The sequence below is a fragment of the Piliocolobus tephrosceles genome, chromosome 9 (assembly GCF_002776525.5).
Source record: "Piliocolobus tephrosceles isolate RC106 chromosome 9, ASM277652v3, whole genome shotgun sequence".
NCBI lineage: Eukaryota > Metazoa > Chordata > Mammalia > Primates > Cercopithecidae > Piliocolobus > Piliocolobus tephrosceles.
Window position 1 is genome coordinate 85,993,759 of NC_045442.1, and position 20,839 is coordinate 86,014,597.

A 20,839-nucleotide genomic window follows, 5' to 3' on the forward strand; every position below is an offset into this window, starting at 1 on the left:
CACCAAATAGCCCCACTGGTGACAGAACGGGAAGGGGGAAAAGAGGTGGGGGAAGAGGAATGATGAACAAATACTCCCAATCAATCAAATACAGGCAAGAAAATAGAAGAAATGCAAGGGTTTCCAATCCATACTACACCGCTGTCACTCTTGGGACCGCAACTTGTAAACAGAAAACATAAAATACTGACGTTTTTGAAAACAGAACCTCGGTTTTGTAAACAGAAAACATAAAATACTGACGAGGGATGGTAAACTGATTTAACCAGACAACGCAGGGAAAGTGCTTAGCACGCTGCCTGACACGAACTTACTGTGCCTGGCTGCTGCTGTTATTTATCACTAACACTTGCCGCAGCAGGTCGAACGCGCGCGTTTGCGGACCAGGCGCTGAGGGTCACGTGAACAGCTTGGGGCGGGGAAGATCCCCTAGCACCACCCCGGCCCCGCCCCGCGCGTAGCCACGCCCACCCGCCAGGGCCGGAAGAGAGGTTGCTTAGCAGCGTGTGTTTCTCCTTAGCATTGGCTGCGGCGGCGGAGGCCTGGCGATGCCCAAGAACGCAGTGGTCCTCCTGCGCTATGGGCCCTACAGCGCGGCAGGCCTGCCGGTGGAGCACCACACCTTCCGCCTGCAGGGCCTGCAAGGTGGGCCTCCCCGCCCGCCGCGTTCGCCCCTGAGCGCCCCAGCCTCTTGAGCATCCGTGCAGGTGGTGCCCCGTGCGTAGGCCTTCCTGCCTCAGACTACGACGAAGCGCCACCTCTCCAGGAAGTCTTCCGCAGGATGATGTAGCAACCTATGGCTTCCAGGGCTGGGCTAAAAGCGTGGGAACGCTCTTCTATCCAAGAGTGAGCTGTGGGCCCACCCAGTGCCCAGCAAATTACAGAAATTACCTCCCTAGAAAAGATTACATAACCCTGCTTTAAGAATTGGGAAACTGAGGATCAAGAATATTAAGTGACTTTAACAAGTCAAATGGCTGGGAAGTAGCATTGCTGGGATTCCATCTCTTAATCGTTCATGCAACAGACTTTCATTAAGCACCCAGTGTGTGTTGGACACCCTTCCAGGGACTGAGGACACACTGTTAAACAGTGATGAATGTCTTTGAAGTAATCTCCTTGTTAACTGCTAAATGACAGTTGTGCCTAAGCTCTAACTGAGGCTAGGGTGGTGCCATGGGAACTAACCATAGTGGGACCTGTGACTAGCCATAATGGGAGGGGAGAGGGAGAGGTCTGGAAAGGCTCATTTAAGTGGAGCCTTAAATGAGCCTACATTTGAGCAGACCTTTAAAGAATTGAGTAGAAACTAACCAGGTAAAGAGACGAATGCCTTCCAGGCAGAGGGGACTAATAATGTAGGCAATGGCTGGAGGCATTCAACAAATGATGTATTAATATTTGTTAAACTGATGGGGGATGAGGCTGGAGTGGTAGTCAGGGGCCAGATCCTGCAGAGCCACAGACAAGTTTTAGGCAGGGGATGAAGCTGTTACCACTCTGAGAACAGATTAGAGTGGGACAAGAGTGGAAACAAGGAAAACAAGACTGTTGGGGGTGGTCCAGGGCTGAGATGAGAGTAGCTTGGACCATAAAGGAGACCATGGATCAAAGTGAAAGCAATGGTACTTCCTGAGAGGATGGATATGTGAGGTAAGGGTAAAAAGAATGTTATCCGGATCTAGTCAGTGTCTGGCTTGAAACAGTGCTGATGGATGGACGTACTGTCCACTAAAATCGAAGACACCAAAGATGGACCACAATTTGGAGGAATATGTGGAATAGTTCCAGAGGAACAGTCTATTTTGGACATACAGATAGTCCCCGACTTAGACTTTTTGACTTTAGGATGGGTTTACTGGGAGGTAACCCTATCATAAGTCGAGGCAAATCTGAACTTACAATGGTTCTACTTAATGATTTTTCCACTTTATGATGGGCTTCTCCAGGTATTAAGCCCACTTTCCATTTACAGTGCGTTTATTGGGACCTAACCCCATCATAAATCAAGGAGCATCTGAATTAAGCTTCATGTGCTTTCAGTTACCTTGATAGAGGTGCTGAATCAGCTCTGTTGTTCTGGAGTTCAGAGAAAAAGTCTGAAATGGAGATAGAAAGACGTGAGTCATTGACTTGGAGAGAACATATAGAGTGAGATGACAGCCCAGGAATCAGCATTGATGAACTCCCATCATATGACCCAAACTAAGAATCTTCCAGGCAAAATACCCTGAAGTCGAAGGACACAAAAATTAGTTTTAGCTGAGCAATCAGGGAAAGCCTCCTGGAGGAGATGGCATTTGAGTTTGAGTTTGAAGGATGGGTAGGATTTCAATCAGCAGAGGAAGTTGCTTTCTATGAGAGAACAGTTGATAGAGAAATTTGTGTTGCAAAGACTTCCATGTTTGTATTCATCTATTGGGACTGCCATAACAAAATACTATAGACTATGGGACTTAAACAATAGAAATACATTTTTTCAGTCTAAAGGCTAAAAGTCCCTGATCAAGGTCTGGCAAGGTTAGCTTCTGGTGAGGGCTCTGGGTGCTCTTCCTGGCTTGCTGACAGCCACCTTCTCTCTTGTCCTCACCTGGTGGGATTTTTTAGGGAGAGCGAGGAGCAAGCTCTCTGGTGTCTGTTCTTATAAGAAGAAATACACTAATCCTATCAGATTAGGTCCTCACCCTTATAACGTCATTTAACCTTAATTACTTCATTAAGGACCTATCTCCAAATACAGTCACATTGGGAGTTAGGGCTTCCATGAAGTTGGGGGAAGGGGGCAACAATTCAATTCATAGCAGTGTTGCATGGTGATGTTTAAAATGTTTTGAAGTTTTGGCTAAGAACACAGCCTAAATAAGTGACTTTTCTCTTCCTTCCTCTCTGATGAGCCACACCTACTCACCCTCACTTCATAATCCACCTTTAGTTTATGTTCACTTTCTGTAAAGATAACGTGGGTAAAATATGTATTTAAAATTTTGCCATTTTAACCACGTTAAGCATACAATTCAGTGACATTAATTATCTTTACAATGTTGTGGAACCATCACTGTTCTCTCTTTTTAAAATTTTTCAACACCCCAGACAGAAACTGTATTCATTAAGCAAAAACACTCTGTCCCTCTATGTCCGGAATGTGTTCCTTCTGGTGGGTTCTTGGTCTTGCTGACTTTAAGAATGAAGCCAGCCACAGACCTTGCGGTGAGTGTTACAGCTCACAAAGTGGCGTGTCCAGAGTTGTTTGTTCCTCCCAGTGGGTTCGTGGTCTGGCTGACTTCAGGAATGAAGTTGCAGACCCTGGCAGTGAGTATTACAGCTCTTAGAGGTGGTGCAGACCCAAGGAGTGAGCAGCAGCAAGACTTATTATGAATAGCAAAAGAACAAAGCTTCCATAGCGTGGAAGGGGATGCAAGCAGGTTGCCGCTGCTGGCTCTGGAGGCCAGCTTTTATTTCCTTATTTGGCCCCACTCATGTCCTGCTGATTGGTCCATTTTTAAAGAATGCTGATTGGTGCATTTACAATCCTCTAGCTAGACACAGAGCGCCGATTGGTGCATTTACGATCATCTAGTTAGAAAAGTTCTCCAAGTCCCTACCCAAACCAGAAGCCCAGCTGGTTTCACCTCTCACCTCCATCCCCAGACCCTGGTAACCTGCAATCTACTTTGTAGTTTATTTCAGTTAGCATAATATTTCAAGGTTTATCCGTGCTACAGCATGTATTATAGTACTTTATTCCTTTTTGTGGCAGACATACCATATTTTGTTTATCCATTCATCTGTTGATAGACACGGGTTGTTTCCACCTTTCCGCTACTGTGAATAGTGCTGTTATGAACATTAGTAAACAGATATCTGTTTGAATCCCTATGTTTCAAGGGAGTGAAATTGCTGAGTCATATGGTAATTCCATATTTAACTTTTTGAGGAATGACCAAACTGTTTTCTGAAGCAGCTGCACCATTTTACATTCCCACTAGCAATGCACAAGGATTTCAATTTTCTTTGGTTTTAATTATAGCCATCCCAGTAGGTGTGAAATGGTAACTTGTGGTTTTCACTTAAATTTCCCTAATGATTGGTGATGTTGAACATCTTTTCATGTGCTTATTGACTATTTGTATGTCTTTGGAGAAATGTCTGTTCTTTGCCCATTTTTTAAATTTGGTTGTGCTTTTTTTGTTACTGAGTTGGAAAATTTATTTAGATATTCTGAATATGAGACCCTTAATAGATAAATGATTTGCAAATATTTTCTCCCACTCTGTAAATTAGCTTTTCACTTTCTTGATAGTGTCCTTTGCTGCACAAAAGTTTTAATTTTAATGAAGTCCAATTTATCTGTGTTTTTCTTATGTTACCTGTGATATGTTGTTTAAGAAACCATTGTCTGCTGGGCACAGTGGCTCACACCTGTAATGCCTGCACTTTGGGAGGCTGAGGCAGGTGGATCACTTCAACCCAGGAGTTCAAGACCAACCTGGTTTGAAGTTCAAAACCAGCCTTTTTTTGTAGAAACCAGCCATCTCTATAGAAAAGACAAAAATTAGGTGGGTGTAATGGCACGCACCTGTAGTCCCAGCTACTCAGTAGGCTGAGGTGGGAGGATCGCTTGAGCCCTGGAGGCCGAGGTTGCAGTGAATCAAGGTTGTGCCACTGCACTCCAGACTGGGTGACAGAGCAAGAGACTCTGTCTAAAAAAAAGAAAGAAACCGTTGTCAAATCTAAGATTATGCAGTTTTGCCCCTATGTTTTCTTCTAAGAGTTTTATAATTCCTAAATTTAGATCTTTGACCCATTTTGAGTTAATTTTTGTATATGGTGTAATGTAAGGGTCCAAATTCATTCAAAAGATATTCATGTGGATATCCAATTATCCCAAGACCTTTTGTTAAAGAAACTGTTCTTTACCCATTGAATGGTCTTCGCACCCATGTCAAGAATCAACTATTCATTCATATCAGTCATTGTGAACATTTATTTCTAGGCTCTCAATTCTATTCCATTGCTCTATATGTCTATCCTTATGTCTGTATCACATGATTTTGATTACTGTAGCTTTCTAGTAAGTTTTGAAATCAGGAAATTGAGTCTTCCAACTTAGTTTTTTCTCAAGATTGTTTTATCTGTTTTAGGTACCTTGCAATTCCCTATGAATTTTAGGATAGGTTTTTCCACTTCTGCAAAAAACACCATTGGGAATGTGATAGGTATTGCATAGAATCTGTATAATCCTTTGGGTAGTATTGTTATTTTAACAATATTAAGCCTTTTAGTCCATGCACACAGGATGCATTTTCATTTATTTAGATCATCCTTAATTTCTTTTAGCAACTTTTATAGTTTTCAGTGTATAAGACTTGGACCTAATTGTTTGCATATATTCCTAAGTGTTTTGTTCTTTTAAATACTATTATAAATGGAATCGTCTTCTTTATCTCCGTTTTAGATCAATCATTGCTAGTGTGTAGAAATACAACTGCTTTTTGTGTGTTGATTTTGTTAATTTCTTCAAGTTTGCCAATTTCATTTATTAGCACTAACAACTTTTTTTTTAGGAACACTAGCAGTTTTGGGATATAAGATCATGCAATCTGCAACTAGAGTTAGTCTTCTTCCTTTCCAATTTAGATGACTTTTATTTCTTTTTCTTGCCTAATTTATCTTTCTGGTACTCCTAATACTATGTTAAATAGAAGTGGCAAAGGTGGGGCGTCCTTGCCTTGTTCTTGATCTTAGGGGGAAAACGTTTAGCGGGTCTCCTTCAATCAGTTGAAGGCCTTAAGAGAACAAATGTTGATGTTTTTCAAAGAACAAGGGACTCTCCCCAAGACTGCGACATAGAAATTCTACTTCTATCTGTAGCCTAGCCTGTGAACCAATTCCTCAAAATCTCTCTCTCTTTCTCTGTCTCTCTATAGATAGATAGATAGACAGATAGATATATTTATAATTAAAATTATATGAACAAAATGAGAATATCAATAAAGAGAAATTCTAAAAAGGAACCAAACAAGTCCTATAGGTCATATAGTATGTTTGTGTATACACACACACACACACACGCACACACACACAGATGGTCCCTGACTTACAATTGTTTGACTTACGATTTTTGACTATATGCTGATGCTTTCAGCTGTGTACATTAATGGTGTGTACCCATACAACCCCATCTGTTTTTCACTTTCAGTGTAGTATTCAATAAGTTATGTAAAATATTCAACACTTTATTGTAAAATAGGCCTTGTATTAGATAATTTTGCCCAACTGTAGGCTAATGTAAGTGTTCTGAGCATGTTTAAAGTAGACTAGGCTAAGCTATGATGTTCAGTATGTTAGGTGCCCTAAATGCATTTTTAACTTACAATATTTTCAACTTACGATGAGTTCATCAAGACTTAAGTTCATTGTGAGTTAAGGAACATGTGTATATATATATATAATATATATATATTTGTGTATGTATATGTACACACACACACACACACACAGTCACACACATATATATTTTATTGGTTCTCTTTCTCTGGAGAAGTCTGACCAATACAACAGGTTCTTGTTTTTTCCTTTCTGCACTTTAAATATGTATCCCACTGCCTTCTGGCCTCTATGGCTTCTGATGAGAAAGCTGATAATCTTACAGAGAATCTGTGTGTGATGAGTCATTTCTTTCTCACTGCTTTCAAGATTCTCTCTTTGTATTTTGACAGTTTGTTTCTAATGTGTCTTAATACTCTTCGAGTTTATCCTGCCTGTAGTTGGTTGAGCTTCTTGGGTAGGTATTTTCATGTCTTTCATCAAATTTGGGATGTTTTCAGCCATTATTTCTTCAGATATTCTTTCTGTCCCTTTATCTATTTCCTTTTCTCCTGGGACTTCCACTAGGTATATGTTGTTATACTTGAGGGCATCCCACAGGTCTCCAGGGCTGTTCATTTTTCTTCATTCTTTTTCCTTTCTACTCCTCAGTCTGAGTAGTCTCAATTGCCCTGTCTTCAAATTTGCTGATTTCTTCTGCTGACTCAAATCTGCTGTTGAATCCGTGTAGTACATTTTTCATTTTAGTTGTTATACTTTTCAACTCCAGGACTTGTTTGGTTCCTTTTTAGAATTTCTCTTTATTGATATTCTCAGTTTGTTCATACATCATTTTTCTAATTTCTTTTAGTTCTTTGTCTCAGGCTTCCTTTGGCTCTTTGAGCATATTTAATGTAGTTGATGTAATGTAAGTCCAATGCCTGGGCTTCCTCAGGAACAGTTTCTGTTAATTAATTTTTTCCTTTGCATGGCCCATACTTTCCTAGTTTTTTGTATGCTTTGTGATTCCTTTTGTTGAAAACTGGACATTCAAATATTATAATGTATAATTTCTGGAAATCAGATTCCCCTCCTTCCCCAGAGCTTGCCATTCCTAACTGTTGAAGGCTTAGTTTGTGGTCAGTGTTTTGACTAAAGGTTTCTTGAATGCAAGGAGCTTTAAAATCAAACAAACAAAAACCCTCTCCCATTATTTGCGTATTTGCTCCATTTTGAGACACTCCTATAAAACTTGGCCAGGCTGTTTACAATTTTGCCTCAGCCTTTACTTCCTGCTTTCACGAACCTGTAGATCAGCCAATGATGAAATTGCAGGATCTTCATGGTCTTTTTTGAGCGTGCATCCTGATCTGAGCCTGTACTGACTTTCTAAATTCCCCAGTATACATGGGTGCTTTTGAATGTCCTAATTTTTCAAAGAAACTCTGTCTAGATTTTCTCTTAGGCTTTATGAGATCTGTTGTGTGTCTCAACTGTAATCTTTTACCCAGGCAGCTGCAGGTTTTTCATTTGCCTTACAATGTTTGTGAGCACTGCCCACAGTTTTTCCACCCTGTGTGAATTCCAAGTTAGGCAAACGAACACAAGTGCCTTGATTCAGTTCTTCGGGAAGCCCACAGATGGGTTAGAACAGACAAACACAGTAATCTGTAAATAAGGTCCACTCTGCTCCCTCTGGAATCAAGAACCGGAGTCCCATACTGGGAACACAGGCTGCTCTCTTCAAGACTGCCACCAAGTCGGGCAAGTGGTGCGGCAAGGGCAGGCAAATATGCCACAAAGCTTTTCTACCATTTTAAAGCTACCTTTTCTTTGATTCAGTATTCACTTGGTTGCTGTAGACCTTTGACCATTTTCTAGAGTTTTGACAATGTTGGTTCTGACCATTTCTGGGTTGGTTTGTTTGTTTGTTTTTATGTATCTGCAGAGGAATGGGAGTTTGGAGCTGTCTGCTCCGCTGTTTTGTGGAAGTTTTATGTTCCTTGCTCCTGCCACAATCAGGATGATTGTAGGAGTTCCATTAGATCATTTATATACCAAAATTTTTATTAAAGCAGAATGCATAAGTGAACGTTTTGTTATAATATACAACTTAACAGTATTGGGGGAAACTCCCCACCTAGTTTGTCCACAAATCCTGTCAGCTTTACTTGTCACCTCTCCCTGGTCACTTATCTCCTGCCTACATTCTTGGCACTTCTGGCAGAGAGATGGCATGAGCAGAGGATAAGCACAGGGACTCTGAAGTCAACACCTACAGTTTGAATTGGGCTCCACCATTTAGTAGCTTTGTAGTCAAGGTGAAAATCAAGTGGTTTTACCTTTATGAGCCTCAGTTTCCTTGTTTGTAAAAGAGGAATGTGAATCCCTGCCTCACCGACGTGAGATTCTGATGAGCAAGTGCATGTAAAGTAATGAACTCCATGACTGCACACAGTAAGGGCTCTGCAAGCATTAATTCTTATTGTTCCTGAGGAAGGTTCATTGAGAAGGGGGGGTGCAGGCAGCCTGGGCACTTCTGGGGAGCAGCAGGCTATTGGGTCTGGTTGGAGGAGGATGTGCAACAAAGGAGTCCAGCCCGTCTCATCCTTGGCAACAGGAAGCCAGCGAAGGTTCTTGAGCTAAAGGATGATGAAATCAGGGATGTACCTTAAGAGTCCAATTTTGGAAGAAGAAATTTAAGGAGGAGAAGTGGCAGGGTGGGAGGTGGAATGAACTATTAAGAAATATTAAGCCAGTGGCTAGAAATTACGTTCTGGAGTTTGGAAGAAAGATGAAGGCAGGAGATTTGAGTCAAGAATAGCTTTCACTTTAAATGACATCTATATGCTGATGAACTTCCAAATTTATGTCTTTAATCAGGACCTGTCGTTGCCACTGGCATGTTGAGTAGGCATCTCAGACTTAGTATGCCCCAAATTTCCAGCTAGACTCCTGGCACTCACCCCCACCAGCAGCTCTGCCCACTTCCCCTCTCCACTGCTCACAGCAGCTCCATCTTGCAGTTACTCAGGCCTGACACCCTGCAGGCACCTCTCACTCTTCTGTTTCCCTCACACTCCCTGTGTAGTCTGTCAACACAATTTGTCAGCTTTGCCCTCGAAGTACACCCAGAATTAATCCCTCTTAGGCCTCCTGACTACCCCCTCTGCGTTTTTTGTCCACCCGCCAACATCTCCTGCCTGGATTACTGCCATGGCCTCCTGACTCCGTTCCCTGCGACCCTCATCTGCTTGCAGTGTGTTCTCAGCACTACAGCCAGCTGATACTGGTAAACCTGAATCACAGCACGGCCTTTACACCTGAGAACATTCCAGGCCCCCTCCCCCCCCACCCCCCCACCCCAGCTCACTCAGGGGAGAAGCCAAAGGCTCACATGGCCCCCTAGGCTCCTCATGGACCCCCAGGCTCCTCATGGCCCCTCTGATCTCACCCCCTCCTGCTTCTGCCTATCCTCTCCCTGGCCCGCTGCTGCAGCCACAGCCACCTCCTGCAGTTCTTCAGTGCTCCTAGCCAGCTCCCACCTTGGGGCTTCACAGCCGCTCTGCCTGGAACGCTCTTCCTCACGTGGTTTTCAGCTTCATTCTCTCAGTCTCAAGATATTCCTCAAAAGTCACCTTCATGGGCAGGCCTTCCTTGGACATCCCACCAAAAACCTCAGCACTTCCCTCTGCCTCCCTCTTCCTGCTCTCCCTTCCCTCCTTATTTCTTCTTCATGCTCGTGATTACCTACCTCAGCACGCACTCACCTGTATACCTTGTTACCCTTCTCCCCCACATGCTTTGAGGAGGGAAGGGGCAGGGGTTCTTGTCTGGTTCTGTTCTCTGCTGGGTCCCAGCCCAGAGCTGTGCCTGGCATATTGTAAGAATAAACCTTAGTTAAGAAAATCAACCTGCATAAAGCCGAATGCTAGAACCACAGGAGGTGAGACTGCAGAGGAAGCAAGGAAAGACAGGACTGGAGATGGCAGGACGAGACAGCCCCCCTGAGGGCAAGGTGTGTTAAGAGGAGCAGCCTGTGGAGGAGCAGGCACAGACTGAGGAGAGAACTGGAGGCATAAGGGAGTAGGTGATGGCATTTCGAGAAGAAAATGACCAGTGGGCTCCAAACTATTGAGCAGAGGTGATTTCTAGGGAGAGAAGAATTCATGGCTGATTAAAAACTGAGAAAAAGAGTATTTTCTTAATTTATCCTCAGCAGGAGAGCAAATTGAACTGTCATCCTAGAGGACAACTTGTCAGTGTCTGTTAAAATGTGATCCTATACTGTAGAATCCAGCTGTTCCATTTCTCAGTATCTTCCTTATAAAAGAAAAAACAAACCTCATGCACGCACAAGGATGCATGCTGTGAATGTTTTCCACAACATTCTCAGTGATAACGAAAAATTGGAAACAACCAGAAAAAGGAATGACTAAATAAATTGTAGTGCATACATCATGTAAAATGCTACACAGCACTGAAGAAGAACGCAGCCACTCTATGTGTGTGACAGGACTGGGGCACACGATGCAGTGCGAAGGGAACAAAGCATGGTCTTGAATGCCATGGTCTTACTGCTACTGAAAAAGACAGAGGGAGAGAAGAATTAGGGGTGATTTTTAAAATTTTGTCCTTTTCTATAATTTTAAGGTTTTTTTTTTAAAAAAAACTAATTATGAATCTGCATTACATTGATAACTTGATTTTTTAAATTTAGAGTTCAAAAAACATATTTGTTTTTACTATCAAAAGTATTTTAAAGAACCAAGAAAGGAGGTGGGTCTGAGAGGGTGGGGAGCTCTGGGAAGCCATTGAATTGCGATGGTTTCCTGACCTCTGAGAGGGCGGGCTGTGGACCTGGTGAGCTGAAGGCTTCCCTGCAGGAGGTGGGCGGGTAGAAACACAGCAAAAAGGAAGGCAGCAGGCGCAGGCGGCACTTTCCACAGTAGGGGAGGGGAAGAGTATTTGGAGAAGAGCAAGAGGAGCATTTTTGTGGCTGAAGGAGACTTGAGGGTTGCAAGGTATCAGTAGGTGGTTGATTTGTAAAGTCAGTTCTGTATATCGATGAATGATAAGTCATGTAATACCGGCAGCCAACAAGGGCCAGGGTGTCACCACAGCAAAGCAGGGAGCATCTGCACCCCCCACAACTTTAGACCCAGCAGGCAGAGAGTGGTACCTTTGCAGGCCCTCCTCTGTAAAATCTGCATCTGAATTCTGTGTTTCTTTTAAAATTACAGCTCTTTATCATTTCCCGAAGCCCTGCTGGCTTTAGAAATAGGCCGGATCTTTTCTGAACTTACCATGCCTTTAGCAATCTGAAAATTTTTGTTCTCTCTTTATTATCCATGAATTATAATAACTCAGCAAAATGTTTCCACTATGACCTCAATGCTGGTGAAGCTAAACTAATGCTTAACAAAAAGTTCTAAGTAATTTCCCTGGCCACGCTTGCCCCTTGTATGCTGTACTTAAGTTTGCCAAATGACCCACTCAAAGGGCTTGGAAGGAATTGAAACCAATCCAGAAAATAGAATCCACCCTACGTAGCGGAGACACCCTGTGTGCCATTCTCCTGTGCTAGCTATGCATCGGCGGCCCTCGCTCGTGGGCATGGGTATGCCTCTGTGCTGAGTAAAGGAGGGAGAGAGGTCTGTTTACCTTTACTTCCTGACCAGTGGCATTTAAATCATTCGCAGATGGTGCACAATTCCACCAGCACCGGCAAGAAGGGAGCCTTTTCCATGTCCCTTTCGTTTATTTAGATCCCCCTTGAAGAATGAGGTGCCACTTCAAAGAGGCAGGCGGGCTGCAGGTGGCCTTATAGCTTCTGGTTGATTTATGCTGGAGTTTACCCACTGCCTTCACACAGGCTTTGTTTCAGGGAGTATATTTATCTGACCTTTCTTTGACTAGACAACCCCACAGCAGCTCATGGAAGGAAATGGGTGCTCCATTTAGAGAGGTGGCATTTGGATGAGCTGCAGGAATTCCGGGGTGTCTAGTGTTTGATCCCTTAAGTCTGCACTGGCCACCTTAGAGCCAGCTCAACACCTCCCAAAGTGATGGGAAGGGAGTGTCGGGGCTGAATATTCAATGTAGACTCTGAGGCAGCTTGTCGCTTTAGCAAGAATCAGACTTAGGTCACTCTGTGGGTCAAAAGGTGTCATGGGCAGTGCCCAGGGCCATTCTATGTTTGCTTCTTCAGTGAGCCTGTATTAAAACCAGGCACTTGGAGAGAATTCTGGTCAGTGAGGAAGACACGTGCCCTTTAAGACCATGAGAGCCTGTACGTTGCGCCCCTGTAGAGGGCGGAGTGAGGAGTGGTGTGTCTCTTAAGAGGGTTTCTTCCTGTTGGACTTAATTTGCCCGAAGATGAGGTGGACCCCCCACTATTCAGCACCCCTCAACTCTATAGGGTGAGTGATTCGGTGGATCAAATACTGTTTCTGAGCTACATCATGCCGTGTAAGTGCCACTGTCCTCTTAAAACAAACTCCAAGCTCAGATGTCACATGAGGCTCAGTCAGCAGGCCCTGCAGGAGGGCCAGGGGCAGGTTACAGCGTGCTTGCCTCCTGGGGCCTCCTCCCATAGGGCTGCTCTTCGCTCACAGTCCATGCACCCTCGCTTCTCCAGGCCTTAGAGAGTTGGCACTGGATTTTAACCGTGGAGTGGCAGCACCTTGCCTCACAGGTGGGGGTGGAGGGCTGGTGTAAGGTGGGAATGGAGAAGCTGTTTTGCTCCTGATTTCTTCCTGTCAAATTGAAGTCCATCTTCCAGGAGTGTCGTCAGACAAATGCAGCTCCCCCGTCCTGAGGGGTTGCTGCTGAGGGAGCGTGGGATCCCAGAAATCTCTGCGCATGGACTGCCTTTATGTCTCCCTAGATGATCAGCTGCCTTTCCACACGAGCTGGACCACTTCATTTAAACAAGTCATGGGTCCAAGCTGAATGTCTTCTTCAAAGACGTTTAAGAACAAAACACTTAAACAGGATACAATAAATATGCCAACGAAAAAGATGCAACCATTTTTTAGAGACGCATTAGCTGACGCGGGTCAATTAGGGCCACCTCTGGGTACCCAGGGAGTGCTGTCTTGTTAATGGAGATCCTTGCTGAGTCTTTTTCTGAAGTTCCTTTCCAGAAGTGAAATTAAAATCGCAGAATTAAAATGTTCACAGTTGGGGCTGGATGTTCTTGAACTGATTGAAAGATGAAGAAGTGGACACACCAACATTTTGAAACAGCAATTGTCTCTGTAATTAAGTGCAATTAACTGACATAACTGTTTGCTTTACTCCGTGTAAAACTGATTGAAATGGCAAGACTTTAAAGAGTATGCCCCCGTCTGTTTTCTCTTTCCATCCTAACTAAAATTCTCACCAACAAATGAAGACCAACAAAGGTAATGATTGGCACACTCACTCTAATATTGATGTTATGGGGTAAATATATCCAGGAAACTGGGGAGAAATACATTGGAAAAAATAGAGCTCTAGGCTGTCTAATGTACATCATTTCTTCTAAGCCACACACCTTTGCATTTCCACAATAAAAAGATTAAATCCAACAATTATTCCATGACTGATCTCTGGGGAAGGAGCCATTGAATGTAAATGGTAACCAAAATGCAGATTCCAAAGGTAAGAATAAAAGTTGCTTCATTAGCTTTTCTAAAAAACTTTTTTTTCAGATTATTATAGGCAATCTGGAAAATGCTGCAAGAATAAAGAGAAAAGCATTTCCCAAAATCTCACCACAGATATTCAATGGGTATTTTCTTCATCCTTATATACATATTTGAATTCATATTGACTGTATATTTTAAACATGTATTATACATATTTGTATCCTAAGTTTTTGCTTATATTGCAAGTATTTTTCTTGCCATTAAAAAAGTTCATAAACATTTTTATAAATGTCCAAATGGATATTCCACCATTTATTTGGCCATCCTCTCATTATTAGATATATAAGTTAGTCACAGTATTTTGCTATCATAATAATAGAGAAAAGACATCTTGTTGCAAAAATCTGCCTGTATTGTTTTATTTTTTTCTTTGGGAAGCTTTCTTTTAAGTGTAATTTCCTGGACTAAAGATTAGAATCATTTTTTGAGGCTTTTGGTAGGTACTGCCAGATTGCCCTCCAGAAGGTGCTCAATGTGTGCTTCCATCAGCAGGGTAAGAAGCTGCCTATTCCTCCAAGTCTTCTCCAGCACTGAGTGTGGTCTCTATGAGATTGAGCCTCTGGAAAGCCCAATAGCCCTTTACTAGAGAAAGCTCATTGTTTAACAGATCACTTCGGTGTGGGACAAATAGCAACTGAAACCTGAATTACTCAGGCCTCTGGCTGTGCTTCCCAGCAAAGGTGAGGGCACCTGGGACCAGCACCCAGAAAGTGCCTACCAGGGCAGTTAAGTGATACCCATGAGCAGCTAGATGGCAGACAAGCTACTGTCATCATGAGGACTGCTACCAATCAGGTTAGTTTGAAGTCTGACCCCATGTCACTCACCTCCTTTTCTGTCCTTCCCAGCTATGTTGGCCAGAGATGGACACGAGGTAATCCTAGAGAAGATAGAAGACTGGAATGTGGTGGAACTCATGGTGAATGAAGAAGTCGTCTTCCACTGCAACATTAAGGACTTGGAGTTTGGTAAGCCCTTTGGCGACATTTCCAGCCAGGACTTTGCCTCCTCTGAGGAGTCCCTCAATTTCTAGTTGAAGTGATCAGGATGTCATGCCTGGATTCAAATTGGGTTTCTTTCTGAGGCTGAAACTTCTACTGAAAGCCCTGTGCTTTCAGTGACACACACAGGAGAACATCCAAAACCACACAGTAAAGTGTGTGATGCTTCAAGTCTTCCCAAACATTGGAAACAGAAGAGGAAGGAAAATGAAGTGAAGCCCTGGACTTCAAGGGATGTGATGGAATTAAGGGAAAACAGTTTTTTTGTACTTTAATAATATACATTCTATTATTATTTGCTTTTGAAGCTGCTTTTGTTTCACTTGTTTATTCTATCCTGACTTGCTAAGATAATTTGAGTTGATATGCCAGCAGTGCATGACACTATCAGCAACATTCATGTGATGTCTTTGTCCTGGAGAGCTTATGGCCTGGCAGGCTGGCACCGTGCATGCCTCTCTGTGCTCAGAAGTTAAAGCTTTGCAATCCACTAACACTCTATTAAAAACTAGTTAACATTTTACCAGCCCGTAGCCTTTGAAAATGCACTCTGAGTGGAAGCCATAGGTATGTCTGATATGATAACAAATTGTATATAAAGCTGACCAAAAGACAATTATATCTATTTCCCTAGGAGGCGATGGTAAACTAGACCCATTGTGTGAAAAGGCCCGGATAGCCGTGCTGAACTCCTACTGATCTCCTCATGGAACAGGCATCTCAAGTCGGCAGAACAGCAGCTGCCCCAGCCATTCTATGATACAGGGAGAAGTGGCTGTGCTGCAGTGTGGACACTGGGCTCTACTAGTCAGAGCAGGGCAACTCGGGCCTGACCTCCAGCTTACACAGCCTCAGGAATCTCACTCGGCTGCACAGGAGCTCACAGAAATAATAAAAACCACATCATTTGTAACATCTCTCAATCCCAACCCATAGGGAGAGCCCTCCAATATCAGGTACACATTGAGCTGAAGGAAACAATAAAATGCAATCAAATAACAAGGTGCCATTCCTGACTAATAACACATAGTTGCCAGAAGCATCTGAGATTCCGTTGTTTAGTACTCAAAGAGCTCAGAACAGGTAAAATTAAAGAGAGGTTGGGGGAAGGGTGGGAATAAAGGCTTTTGAAAGTCTGAACCAAAAGCAAATGTTAATATTTGGAAACCTTGTTATTCCTACAGATTTATTTCGACTCCTGAGGGAATAAATATTTTAAATTGCTCATATCAAATTAGCTGAAATCAAATCTTCAGTTACTCTCATCTAAAACAAGAAAATGACCTGCCTTCTTTTGCATTAAGATTGTCTAAGGAGGGCACGAAAGAGTCCTTGGCAGACTGTGAGATGGTTCCCTGGTCCCTCTGGAGTAGAACACCACCCCACAGAGTTAAAGAGGGTTTTCGCTGTGTTCAGTGTGAAAATCAGTCTTGTCAAAATGATATGTTTACTTTCCAGTCTTACGCACCGATGTGTGGTATACATTCGTAACTATAGAGTAACGGAGAGGGGGAAATGCGGATACTGATCGAAAGACGTCAAATGGGAGGTCATGGTAAGAAGGCCTCACACCTACGAGAGAAAACCAGATTCCCTAACAGAGGACTCTGGACCGAGGGCACCTGTGCTGAAGGAGCAGGGCCTTCAGGATCGCTCAGAGAGCTGCAGCCTTGCCCCTCTGAGAGCAGTCCTAACCATTGCCCCAGGCAACCTCAAACCCTCCTGCACCCCAGAACTTCAAAGGCCACCGGGGACCATAAAACTGCTTTCACAAGTTCTTTCTCATACAGGACAAAGTAAGGGATATAATTTTTAAAACCCCATCCCAAGCTTCACTTGTCAGCGTTGATTCAGGGATTGTGAATCACTTAGAACTCTATGGAACTATTTAAGCATCTCCTTACTGAGAAACTGGGGCTCAAAAAAGATCCTTCCTCCCAGTGTCTGGTGCCAGTTTTCACATATCTTTTGTAACCCTAGATTTAGTCCCTTTTTGTCAAAGACCAGTTTAAGTTACTAGAGATGTAGCATTCAATCTTTGTTTCAGTATAACATTTTGCTACAAGAGAAATCCATCCTCATTAAAGAAAAATGGAAAAATACAGGTAAAAATAAAGTACTTTAGGAACATTTTTGTGTATTTCAGTTTGGGTTTCTTCTATTTATGTCTGAATATTCATAAAGAGATAGACATGTAGAAATCGACTTCATCCATTTGAGATTTGTGCACAATTTTGTAAGCTTTTAAAATTTTTTCAACTTTTAGATATAGGGGGTACATGGGTAGGTATGTTGAATCTTTTCTTAAACGTAACATTTTACATAGAGCCTCTTCCCGCATGATTTGTTGATTGTCTGAGCATTTTGTCTTGAATCAGGAAATCCCTCCCTTGAGCAGTGATTTCTACTTTCATGGCCAAAACTTTTTCAATGCTGAGAACTGAAATTGCTAGCTTCCCCTGTCTGCATTTGGAGTGGGAACTTCATCTCCAAAGGCTGTGGAATCCTGTCTCCTCTAGCCCTGCAACTCCAGCATTAAACTGGTACCAAGTGCTTCCCTCGGCAGCCCCATGCCCTCCTCCAGCACCCCCCTCAACACCCCAGGTTGTATTTGTGCCTTCAGGGTAGCACCACAAGCGAAGAGGACCTGCCCTCCTTCGCTTCATGACTGGAGCTGAAGGGCAGGTAAGGCGAATTAGTACATGGATTCTAAGAAAAACCGGAGAAGCTTCTGGGAGATGCCTGTGCCCAGAGCCCTGTCTTTCAGTTCGGATTAGAGGCAAATGATGCCTGAATCAGCATTGCTGGGAAAAATCACTGAGGTTTCCTCTGAGCCATGGGATTGGGGAGTGTGGGGTACAGGTGAGGTACAGGGAGGAGATTATAGGGTTATTCTGCCTTCCGTATTGTAAATGTTTTTAGTGGTGGAATTGATTTTTACTTTGTATGTAAGTGTGTGTTAGGGGTACTTTTCAAACAAAAACTTAAAATAAAATCAAGGCCGGACACTGTGGCTTTTGCCTGTAATCCCAGCACTTTGGGAATCCAAGGTGGGTGGATTTGCTTGAACACAGGAGTTCGAGACCAGCCTGGCCAACACGGTAAAGCCTCATCTCTACAAAAAATACAAAAATTAGCCAGGCTTGGTGGCATGCGTCTGTAGTCCCAGCTACCCGAGAGGCTGAGGCAGGAGGATCACCTGAGCCCAGGAGCTAGAGGCTGCAGTGAGCCTAGATTGCACCACTGCACTCCAGCCTGGGTGACAAAGTGAGACCCTGTCTCAGAAAATAAAGATTTTGACATAGAAGCCACCTGTCTATGTGGCCTTATCCTCCTCTGTCACTGATTAAGAAGAACTTTCTCTTTGGAAATGTCTGAAGAATGTACTGTCATCCTCCTCCTTCGCCTCCCTCTCTCTTGAGCACGTACCTCCCGGCCCAGAAGCAGGAGACACAGCTTGCTCCCCATCAAAGGCAAAAGTGCCCTGTGCTTCAACGTGCTAGACATTCAGGTGCCTTCATGCTTTTAAAATACCACTGATTAAATCACATTTTAAGTTTTATAAGATGCCAAGTCAATGTCATTATTATCAACATGTAAAGAAAGTGTCTTTTAGAATAAAGTTAGAAGCATAGCTGTGTCTTAATTGTTTATTTTTGTTTTTGAGACAGAGTCTTGCTCTGTCACCGAGGCTAGAGTGCAGTGGCACGACCATGGTTCACTGCAACCTCTGCCTCCTGGGTTCAAACGATCCTCCTGCCTCAGCCTCCTGAATAGCTGGGGTTACAGGCACTTGCCACCAAGCCCAGCTAATTTTTGTATTTTTAGTAGAGATAGGGTTTCTCCATGTTGGCCAGGCTGGTCTCCTGCCCTCAAGTGATCCACCCACCTCGGCCTCCCAAAGTGCTGGGATTACAGGCATGAGCCACACTGAGCCTGGCCCTTAACTGTCTTTAAATGAAATTTGGAATCTCTAAACTTTTTCCATTTACTTCTAAAATTTAAAAAGAACAGATTTTCAAGGGGCCTTCCTGGGTTCCTGCCTGGGGCCTTATTGGCTATATCTGCTCCCTTGGTAGGATTGCCCTTAAAATCTGACGATTGGCTGGAGGCTGTGGCTCACACCTGTAATCCCAGTGTTTTGGGAGGCCAAGATAGGACATTTGCTTGAGGCCAGGAGTTCCAGACCAGCCTGGGCAACATAGTGAGACCTCATCTCTACAAAAAGTAAAAAATTAGCTGAGCGCAGTGGCATGTTCTTGTAGTCCCAGCTACTTGGGAGGCTGAGGTGGGAGAATGGCTTGAACCCAAGAGTTCAGGACTTCAGTGAGCTACAATCACACCACTGCACTCCAGCCTGGGTGACAGTGCAACCCTGTCTCAAAAAACAAACAAAAAAACCTGATAATCCTTGCAAGAGGGCCATATATAAGGGAACTGTGTGAAAAATCGGCTCCCCAGGTAGGTTGCTGGGACGTCTCAGTGGTGTGGAGACGAAGGGAGGACTGAACACATGTCCTGAACAAAATCACACTGGGATTTGTTACTCTGGTCCCCTGCCTCAGACATTCATCCCCAGCCCTGCAAGCATTACAGTTAGAGAAAGAGAACATCTCAACTGGTGACAACCGACAAACACCCTGGGGGTGTAAGATTTCCACTAAAAAACACAACAGTTGACCAAATCCAGGTAAAAAACAAGAAAATGCTAGCCCAGGTCTTGGACATAAGGCATGGAGAACTATTCTTCCCAAACTGTCTGAACATTGAAAAGGCTGGTGGAAGGGAGCTTCCTATGAGACAGTGGTGTAATCAGGCACTCTAGTGGCAGCTGTGAGTGGATGCTCCCACTCATAGGACGGGGTACTGCACTTCTCCCCCGTGCAAATCAGAGCACACACACGAGGCCTCCAGAGTCAGGCAGCAGCAGACTGAGGGCACCACACTGGTGTAAGACAACAACAGGGTGGACAGCGTAGTGAGTGCCAGGGACGTGGGGAGCAGGCAGCTAGGCTAACAGTGGTGGTGGCAGCTCAGCTCTAGTGATGCTGCTGTGCAGGGTATCAATCTTCTGAATTGTTCCAGAAAAGCTGGAAATCTGGATTTTTATTAGAAACTTTTGGTTTTAAAGTGTTGTTCAGTTTTTCTTTTTAGCCAACAGTAAAATTTTACTGAAAGTCATTTTTAAAACAGCCCAATAATATGTCAAGATTTATCATTTTTTTCTCTTGTTAACTTTTTATTTTGGTGGCTTGATCTTTTTTTTTTTTTTTGACAAGGCCTTGCTCTATTGCCCAGGCTGGAGTGAGTGGCACAGTCATAGCTCACGGCAGTCTCAAACTCCTGGGCTCAAGCAATCCTCCTGCCTCAGCCTTCCGAATAGCTGGGACTACAGGTGCATGCCACCATTCCTGGATATTTTTTCTTATTTTTTGGTAGAGATGGCTTCTCCTATGTCACCCAGGCTGGTCTCAAATTCCTGGGCTCAAGCAATCCTCCTGCCTCAGCCTCCCAAAGTGCCAGGATTACAGGCACAAGCCACCACACCCAGTATGATGGCTCAATTAAAAAAAAAAAAATGATGCCAACTGAAAAAGCAGAACAACCACATTTGTAGCCCGTTACTATGATGATCACCTGCTCCTGATCAAGGAGCATGGGACACCCCTTGCATGGGACACTCCAGTTTATGCCTTTGGTCTGAAAGTCATTTTCCACGTGAATTCCACTGTCAGTCACCCTTCCGAGAAGGTCCCTGGCTCTCCTGTCCACAGCTGTAGTATGTGCAGACTTGTTTTAAGGAAACCACTTAACCCAACCATTTGGTTATGCAAATGA

General features: G+C 43.6%; 1 protein-coding gene across 1 annotated transcript; it reads left to right on the forward strand.

The window, feature by feature from the left end:
- The first annotated feature begins 485 nt into the window (after positions 1-485).
- On the forward strand, positions 486-18,622 carry C9H10orf53 (chromosome 9 C10orf53 homolog). The gene is made up of 3 exons (XM_023230179.2): positions 486-645; positions 14,849-14,968; positions 15,636-18,622. Exons 1-3 carry the CDS (start codon positions 549-551, stop codon positions 15,698-15,700), a joined length of 282 nt encoding a protein of 93 aa, XP_023085947.1. The 5' UTR covers positions 486-548; the 3' UTR covers positions 15,701-18,622.
- The last annotated feature ends 2,217 nt before the right edge of the window (positions 18,623-20,839 follow it).

What these genes read in the sequence shown, in the direction of transcription:
- C9H10orf53 (XM_023230179.2), top strand. Translation starts at nt 549, where the DNA reads ATGCCCAAGAACGCAGTGGTCCTCCTGCGCTATGGGCCCTACAGCGCG. An exon ending in CCGCCTGCAGGGCCTGCAAG is followed by an intron (nt 646 to 14,848) that starts GTGGGCCTCCCC and finishes TGTCCTTCCCAG; the next exon opens with CTATGTTGGCCAGAGATGGA. An exon ending in CATTAAGGACTTGGAGTTTG is followed by an intron (nt 14,969 to 15,635) that starts GTAAGCCCTTTG and finishes CTATTTCCCTAG; the next exon opens with GAGGCGATGGTAAACTAGAC.